The 8,820-nt window shown below is 46.8% G+C and overlaps 1 protein-coding gene across 1 annotated transcript in view; it reads right to left on the bottom strand.

Moving 5' to 3' along the window:
• Positions 1 to 2,770: 2,770 nt before the first annotated feature.
• The window catches only part of GPR179 (G protein-coupled receptor 179), a 65,358-nt gene continuing 59,308 nt past the window's right edge, over positions 2,771 to 8,820 (bottom strand). Inside the window, exons 11-12 of the mRNA XM_054995678.1 lie at positions 6,085 to 8,040; positions 2,771 to 5,937 (exon numbers count right to left, since the gene is read on the bottom strand). Coding sequence (XP_054851653.1) covers positions 2,848 to 5,937; positions 6,085 to 8,040 — 5,046 coding nt within the window. The 3' untranslated portion in view covers positions 2,771 to 2,847. The remainder of the gene's footprint in view (positions 5,938 to 6,084; positions 8,041 to 8,820) is intronic.

The following is an 8,820-nucleotide window of genomic DNA, read 5'->3' as shown; positions in this document are numbered from 1 at the left end:
CAACCTGTTGACACCATGTCCTACTGTAGTTTCCATAGCATCGGCTGATGTCCAGGTTGTAATCCGGATGTGATGTCAGCACATAGTGCAACACTATTTCCATCCTAGTATTCTTCTGCCAGCCCCAGATGCAAGGGTGCGTGAGATAGCCCAGAAGGGGGAGTGTGCCCACACAAAGTAGGAAAAGGGCATGACTAATCGTCTTTGCCTCATTTTTTCCAACATCCCACTATACAGGGATGCTGCTAGAAATTCTGTCTGAGTTGCCATGTTTTCATAGCCAGTCTTCCACATTGGCACCAAGCTGCAAGGAAAGTTGGCCAACCTGGACAGAAAGATCTGCAGGTACCAACTTTTGAGATTTTTTTTTATTTACTTCATTTATACCCTACCCTTCTCTTGAGAAGGGAGAAAGACACTTGGATACTTTGGGTTCCTCTTCTTACAACCCCTTGAGGCAGGAAACTGCATTTTCTGTCTTCAGCGGGTAGAGTGGCCCACCTGTCAGTCCTTTTCTTGCCTCTCTCTGCAAGAGCAGTGGAGATTTTCCTTCTAGGAACTCTTTGGTGGCACTTTTTCTTCCTTTCCTGCTTGTGTGCCCATTCATAATTTTTTTAAAAAGCTTTTGTCCTGTGTCTCATTCTCCCTGCCTTTTCTCGCCTGCTGCTTCAGTCGCAATAATGTGCTCGATAGGCAACTGAGGCCTCCAACCATGGGGCCTCCTCCAAGGGAGAATTAGGGAATGTTATCCCCAAGCAGCGGAGCAGGAGGGCCCTTCAGTCCTGCTTGCCTAATTGTCCCACCATAGCATTGCTCCGGGAGGGCACTGTCGATCATGAGGCATCCAGCTTGGAGAACAAAGAACCCAGTAGGTATTTTGAAGCCAAATCTGTGCCCCTACTGGCCAACTTTACGCAGCCTTCTGGGGCCGTCTTGGTGAGTGGACAGGAGATGACAGCTCTCCACCATGCGGGCAGCCTGGAGGTGGAAGACCCCTTTGTCACTCCAAGAATAGCTAGAACAATTTGATCATTTAGAGAAGGGGGGGGGGAGATCTTGAGAAGACAGAATGAGGCTTTTCATCCACCTGATCCTTTTATTTCAAAGATCCCTTTGAAATAAACCATTGAGGTAAAGATAAATTGTAAAAACAGATTGATGGATGGGTTCCTCTTCCCCTGGAGATACAGCAATCAGTTTCCTGCCCCCAGGGATTGTGGGTGGAGGAACCCAAGCATTTCCAAGTGTTGTCCTTGCCCTCAAAAAGAAGGAACCTTCATGGTAAGTCCAGTGTTCTGTTCTCACCTTGGGGGCCCGAAGTGGCTTACAGTATTCTCTCCTTTGTGTTAGAGAAAATAAGTGTTATATTTAGCTAGGATGTGAGCTGGGAATAGTCCATGGTTTAAATGGCAGGACTATATTTTGATGAGCTGCACATTTCTGCAGAAAAGGTGTACCAAGAGTACACCTTCATCTCTTGACTTTAGTAAGCCACGCCTTTTATTTTTTGGTGAGCTTCAGATCTCTTTTGCTGGGGTGAAGTCCTGCAAGTAGGGGCAGGAGCTCCATTTGCATTGGTTCCCATTGGGTTTTCTTGGGACAAAGCAAATCAGGTGCACTCTGGGTTATAAGAGGGACAGCACTTGCCCAGGTGCTGAGATCACCCTTTAATAGAGGGTATGTTGAGCTACTACCCTACTGGCCTCAGTAATGGTAGACACATACTTTCTGGAAATGAACTCCCCCAGTACAGGTGGTCTCCCTTGCCACTTAATAGCTGTAAGGAAGTGTCAGGCATGTCTTAACATGTGCTCAGTTGACTACACCAGCAAGATGCATCAGGCCCTACAAATTGAATGTGCCCCAGAATTCACCAAAGTGCATGGGAAAGCCTCATGGCGTGCATCCAACAGATTCAACAGGCATGTCAACTTGGAAAATGGCTCTCTCAAAGCAGAAAGTTTTGACGTTCTCTGATTTACACAAATACTATGGATTTTGTGTGTGCGGGTGAAATTAATACCAAAGCTTTCCACAGTGTGCTCCTGGAAAGATATATGAAAATGTCTGAAAATGGGAGAAAGAAATGGCTGAAGGAGCCATTGGACTTGGAATGCAGCATTCAGGCGTCAACACGGACATTGTTAAGACAATACAAAAACAATATTTGGTGTTTCCAGATGCCAAAATGAACTGGGGAAGATAGTTTGGGGTGAAATAGGAAGATGACCCTCAACAGGAGTTCCCTTCTGAAGCAATATGGAGGCTACACTGCTGGGTTAATCATATTTTGGGGAGTATAGTCCCAAATCCATGGTCAGCCACGATTCACCTTTTGTGGGAACTTGGGTCGCTCATGTTCCCTAGAACAAAATACTAGCCAGTGAAAATAAAACCTCTACGATCTCTGGAGGGCTCTTTGTCGACTGATGCTCACAGGTTTGCTTAAGAGACTATTTTAAATGACACTTTTTACTGTGAACATATCCAGATACTTCTTGTCTACACAGACTTGGGGAATGGATGGTCTGGATTTGGCAGAGGCCTGTACACTACACATTTAACACAGAGATAACAATGTGCAGCGTTTTGCAGCTAGCTTGGGTTTTCTGCAAATGAAGGCAGGAAGGTACAACTTTTCTCTGGTGAATGTTCCAACTTACCATTGCTGGTTCGCTGTTCTTTAAAAAAATACAGCAGTTGTTACCACCAGAGTCGCCACAAAAAGATGTCTTTGTTGAAATCCAGGCCAGTAGGCTATGCTGAGCCAGTTTACACGGCGTGCGGAGCGGTCATTTAGCAACATCCTTTCTTAAGCTGTGAAGCAACTTCTTTGTTCTTGCCAGTTCAGTCACAGTCCCAAGGACAGATAACTGATCGCACTTCCCTAGGATTCCTTGCCTCATCAGGCTGGGGCTTCCTGCCTGTTTGGTCTTTGGCTGAAGCAGAACCACTGTCTCTTGCCTCCCACAGAGATGCCTCTGAGAAAGCTTTGCTGATCGCGGCGGAGTCCTTCCTGATAGCGGCAGGGTCTTCCCAAGGACAGATGTCAGCTATGGCACTGTCACTTCCCGTTTTTGCTGCTGTCTGTGTGCCACTGCCTTTGCTTAAGCCTTTTGGTAGCATGCTCTCAGGGTAGGTGCGGCACAGAGGTTTGTGTCTGGCAAACCCCTCGTGTTTGCTTTGGGATCTTTTCTCACATACTGGTGATACCGCTGTCTTACCAGTGCAGGTTGCCTGTTTTTCGGTCTCGGTGACTAACACAGTTCCTGTTTCCCATTGGCTAATCTCTTTAATGGATACTTCAGGGGGTTCTGTTTCCCAAGGGCAAATTTCTCTCCTGCTGTCAGATTTTTTTATTGAAGTGCTGGCTGAATTGCTTGATGCCAAGTCTTCTGCACCTTTGGATAGATCTCCGGAGCTTTTTGTCACCTCTTTGGTATCCCCCTGGAAAGCCCTGCTAACAACCTTCCTCGATAGCCTCTTCTCTAAGGGAACGCCAGCCACCTCCCAGGGAAATGCTTCCGTTTTGGTGATCAATTCAAACTCCTGGGATTCCCATGGGCAGACTTCTGCTCTCAGGCTTTCAGTGCTGTCAGATTTTTGGGATGCAACCTTGGACAGATCAAAGCTTTTACTGCTTTTTTTAATTGAGAGTTCTTCAGTACTTTTGTAAGCTAACTCTTGATGGCTGTGAGCCTTCTCTATCTTTTTAGAAGTGCTTGGTTCTCCAACATTCTTCCAATCTGGACTGGTCAGTCTTTTGCCTTTCAAAGCTCCACTTCTGTCTCGTTTTAATATCACTTTAGTGATTAGCATTGGCTCTTTTTTTGAGGGATGCATCCTATTGCTAGATTCCTCTTCCTCTACCTCCCAAGGACATACCTCTACTCTCAAGCTTTCAACACTGTCAGATTTGCTAGAACCAGCTTTGGACTGGTTTGGACTTTTGCTGCTCAGTAGTTCTATGCTATCCCAAGGAGAAATGGATTCTTGCGGGCTGCCCACTTTCTCCTTGGCCTTCCACCATCCCATTGGTCTGGTATTTGTTTCATCTTTAGAAAACCTGTCTTTATCCTTTCTTAAGGCATCTCCCTCTGGTGGTCCTTCATACTCCTCCCATGGACATATTTCAGCTCTAGTATGAATCTCCTGGAATTCCCATGGGCAAATCTCTGCTTTTAGGCTCTCAACACTGTCGTATTTTTTGTAACCAATGAGCAACAGATCTAGACTTCGGGTGCTTTTGGTAGGTGATTTCTCAAAATCCATACTCCCCCAGGAGCAAACTCTCTCTTGGTGGCTCTTGGACTTCTCTATTTTCTTAAATGCAAATTCTCCCCCAACTTTCTTTGCACCTGGACTTCTTAGTGCCCTGTCTGTTTTCTGTTTGGAAGCCCCAACTGGGTCTTGCCTTGTCTCATTTTTTTCAAATGGTGCATCCTCTGTTGCCCATGGGTGCACGTCTACCATGCTGAGGTCCTCTTCTGAGGTTTCCCATGGACAAACCACAGCCCTTAGACTTTCGATGCTATCTGATTTCTTTGAGGCTGGGCTTTGAGCACCCAAACGCATAGACGATTCCTCAAGCTCCGTGCTTTCCCAAGGACAGACTTCTTCTTGTGGGCTGCTCAGCTTTTCCAGAGGCTTTAGCACGGTACACCTCCTTTCTTGGTCACTTGTACTCAAAGCGCTTATATTTGGTAGGCTTTCAGTGATTTCCCATGGGCAAATCTCTGCCCTTAAACTATCAGCACTCTCAGTTTTCTTAGAAGGGGTTTCAGACACTTCAGGTTTAACAAAGGTTTCATTGAGATTTACATTTTCCCATGGGCAGACTGACTCTCGTGGACCACTCACTTTCTCTGTTGCTTTGGAAGGCTCTGTTTCTTTCAGAGGGGTAGTCCTACCCCTTTCAAGAGCTCTGCCACCTTTTGAGGATGATCTTTTACTCTGTGAGCTTTCAGGCTCCTCCCATGGGCACACATCTGCCTTAGTGCTGGATTCTGCTTCCTGAATTTCCCAAGGACACACTTCTGCCTTGAAGTTCTCAGTGCTATGGGATTCTTTGCAGTCAACTTTAGATTGGTCTAGACTTTTAGCACCAGTCTCTGATGGAATGTTGTGAGTGTCCATAGTTTCCCAAGGACAGATGGATTCTCGTGGGCTGCTCACCATCTCTGCGGTTGTAGCCATGATGTCTCCTGTCCTTTTTGATGCTCCACCCCGATCGTGTACTGAAGTCCTTTTATCTGATGAAGCCAGAGTCACATCCCCGGGGCAGATGGCTGCCTTTGAGCTAATTTCAATATCCGCAGCTTCCCAAGGACAAACCGTTGCCTTTTTACTCTCCTCACTGCTGCATGTCTTCAAAATGACTTTGGGTAGGTCTGTTATTTTAGCAGCAATTTTTATGTTAGGCTCTTCAGCCCCTACATCTTCCCAGGGGCAAACAGAAGTTCGAAAGCTGCCCTCTCGATCCCATTTTCTAGATGGAATGTCTTTGATCTCTTCTGATACGGGACTTCCAGGTGTTATCCTTTCAGCCCCTTTGGATTCCTGTCCTGGATCCTGATTTGGTTCTTCTGGGACACCTGTATCCCAAGGACATATCACTATTCTGATGTTTGTTTCCTCTTTGGATTTCCTAGCATCTGTTTTTGGTGGTAGTTCCATGGACTCCCAGGGACAAATGGAATCCACTTGGTGGCTGATTTTCTCCCTTACTGCTGTTTGTGGAGTGCTGCTCTTCTCCTCTTTGGAAAACCCTCCATTGTCTTCCACAGACAACATCTTCATTGGAGGTTCCTCCATGTCCCAAGGGCAGACTTGTTCTTTATCACTGATGCGGGCTTCTGTTTCCCAAGGACAAACTTGTGTCTTATTGATCTCTATTCTCTTGGGTTTCTTCTGGTCTATTTCAGATAGATTTGGACTCTTCTTCATCTCTGTTCCCAGAAAGGGTTCTTTGATACCCTTGGAATCACTCTGGCTACTCGCCTTCTCTTGGGGCACAGGCTGAAGAACCTCTTTCAAAGAGTCCCCTTTTTTGTACCCAAAGGGCTTCCCTTTCTCCTCTTTTACCGATTCATCCCCGGGCAAAGCTGTGCTCATTTCCCAGGACTGTCCATCACTTTTAGTGCTGGCTATGGCCTCTGCCACTTCCCAAGGATATGTTGCTGCCTTCTTCTTGTCTGTCTTTGGAACCATTAGAGCATCCTTGGAGGTTTTATTCTCTGTGTTTTGATCAGTGTCTAGGCTCCTCTGCATGGATTCCTGCTGACTCTTGGCCTTTCCCACCTTGATAGGGGAGATCTTTCCAGTGCTTTTGGGAGCCGCTGCGTCTGTGCTGCTTGCTCTGCCTAGCATGGTGCCATCTTCGCTCGTCTCCCAAGGACATACCTCAAATACTTTGCTTGGACTCTTCTTCTGTGGGCTGATTGGGACGTCTTCATCATCCCAAGGGCATATGCTTGATTGCCTGTTGGCTACCTTTACCTTGCTCTCCTCCGGGCTCTTGAATGTTTCCTGCTGCCTTGGTGTACCTCCAACAGACAAAGAGACTATTTCTGCCAGTTTAGGCTTTTCGTTTTTTCCATCCTTATATTTTTCTCTCTCATTTTTTCTTGGGCTTTCTTCGCTATCCTTCCTTGCTCTAGTGCTTGCCTTTATCCGTGACCGGTTGAATGCCTTAATGGCCAGAGTTAAGCTTTTCATGGAGCTTTTTGGAATGGAGACCTGAGGGGGTTGTTTCTCTGGAGAGTCATCCTGACTCTCTAGCTCACTCCCTTGTGGGTCTTTTTTGCTTGGTACTTCCATGACCTCCCAAGGGCAGACTTCTGCAGCAATGGAGGCCAGCCTTTGTAGGCCAATGGGAGAAGGAAGTGGTGTGTCATCTGCTGCTTGCCTACTTCTTCCCATCTCACTCTTTGCTGGAGACTCTGTCGTTTCCTGAAGGTGTACACTGACCAGCACTGGACTGTCTTTGGAATCTCTCAAGGACTGAGCTAGAGTCTGTGTTTGGTCTCTTCTTTCAAGGCTATAACCTAAGCTTTGTTGCCGAATGGGAGGCTCAGGTGGCATCTTCTTGCCAGCCTGGTATCTCTTCTCCGCCAAATTGGAGATGTGGACGCTGTAACTCCTGTTGGTGGTGTACGTAACATGTTTCTGCATCCTGCTTTCTGAGGGAGTTGATGGGGCCGTGACAGCTTCCAACGGCTGTGCAGTATCCTTTACGGAGCTGCTATCTTCCAGAAGGGAGTTAACAGTTCTTTCAGATGCGTCATCCCTCTGTAGCTGTTTCACCACTAGATCTGAGGCGATGTCAGTCATTTCAGTGTGCCCAGAGGCGTCACTTTCTGTTGTGGAGTCTCCTGCTGCTCTCTTCTCTTTGTCTTGGCTTTGCCTTCTACAGTCTTCTAAGTAAGCTCTGCTAGTGAGCAGCAAGGCCTTCTCTTTGGCACTGGTGGCAACACTGAGGGATTTCTGCAGGGGGGAAGGCTTGGGGTGCAGAGGTTTCTTACTGGCCGATAGGTTGTGAGCGCTGGCTGATTTGTAGACCAAAGGTGCTGAATCATCGAGAGAGTCACTACTGGATCTCTCTGAAGCTTTCTTGGCTAGTTTTTTCCTCATCAGTGAATCTAACAAAGGAGCCTCTTTGCAGCTATCATGCCTGGCTGGTATGTTGTTCTCCTTGGCGTCTCTGGTGTGATCATAGGTGCTGTGGGACTTCTTCATTGATGAGGCCACCTTGCTCTTGGAAGAGAAGTCATCTTTCAGCTTCATGCTTGAGCTACCAGAGTCCACGTGCCTTCGTTTGTAGGAGCCTGAGCGACTCCCGCCGCCTCCACTGGTAGACCCATCTTTCTCCTCTTTGCTGCACTGGCGGGTCATAGACTCAGGGATCTCGGTGATACGCTTCATGAGGGAACGGCCAAGCCCCCTCTTGGAACTCCTCTTCTTTTGAAGGTGAGGGTTATTGGCCGTCATCTTCTTGGTCTTATGAACTTCCAGTTGCGTATAAAGCTTTTTCAGTTCATCCTGCATGTTATGTGTAGAGGGGAGGGGGCATTAGGGTGAAGGATGGGGAAGAAAGATACAAGGAAAGGGTGGGAGGGAACCAAAACTCTTATTCAGTCAAAAGCAAAATGACAACAGGAATCTTATTTTGTAGACTGAGTATCAACACTGTTGGGCTTACTGTCACACAACTTGGTGTATGTATTTGGAATAAACACATGCTGAGTCAGACTACTGGTCTTTCAAGGTCAGTATTGTCTACTCTGACTGGCAGATGTTCTCCAGTATCTTAGGCAGAGGTGTTTTGCATTACCTACTGACTACATTAGCAGTTTTTCTTCTTTTTTTCCCGAAGTTGACTCTGCTTTAACCTCCCCCCCCCAACCCCCAACACAAGGGTTCTCAACAATATTGAGCATGCAGGCACTTTTGGAATTTTGAGAGACAGTAGTGAGTGCCACCCCAAAATGGCTGCCCCAGGAGACAGAGCCAAATCCAAAATGGCTGCCTCAGGAGGTGTTGCCAAAATGGAATACATTCTTCCTTGCACCTCTAGGGAAGAAGGAAATGCTGAAGGATGAATGAAACCACATACTGACTCAGGACAGCACAAGTCCCTTACCAGTCCTGATACTACAGTGGAAAACCTTTTCATTTGAAAATGGTAGCCAATAACAACCACTGTCTTACAATGGCCCTGCCTGCTTTCTGCAAAGCTTGGCAAATGCCAAGGGAAGTAGCACCACATTGAGGAACCCTGTTCTAACATATTCAGTATATGATCCTCCTCACAGTAGCTAA

Source organism: Eublepharis macularius, chromosome 12, assembly GCF_028583425.1.
Source record: "Eublepharis macularius isolate TG4126 chromosome 12, MPM_Emac_v1.0, whole genome shotgun sequence".
In the NCBI taxonomy this organism is placed as follows: Eukaryota; Metazoa; Chordata; class Lepidosauria; order Squamata; family Eublepharidae; genus Eublepharis; species Eublepharis macularius.
Note: the sequence above shows the minus strand (reverse complement) of the source record. Positions and strands in the feature narration are given on the sequence as shown.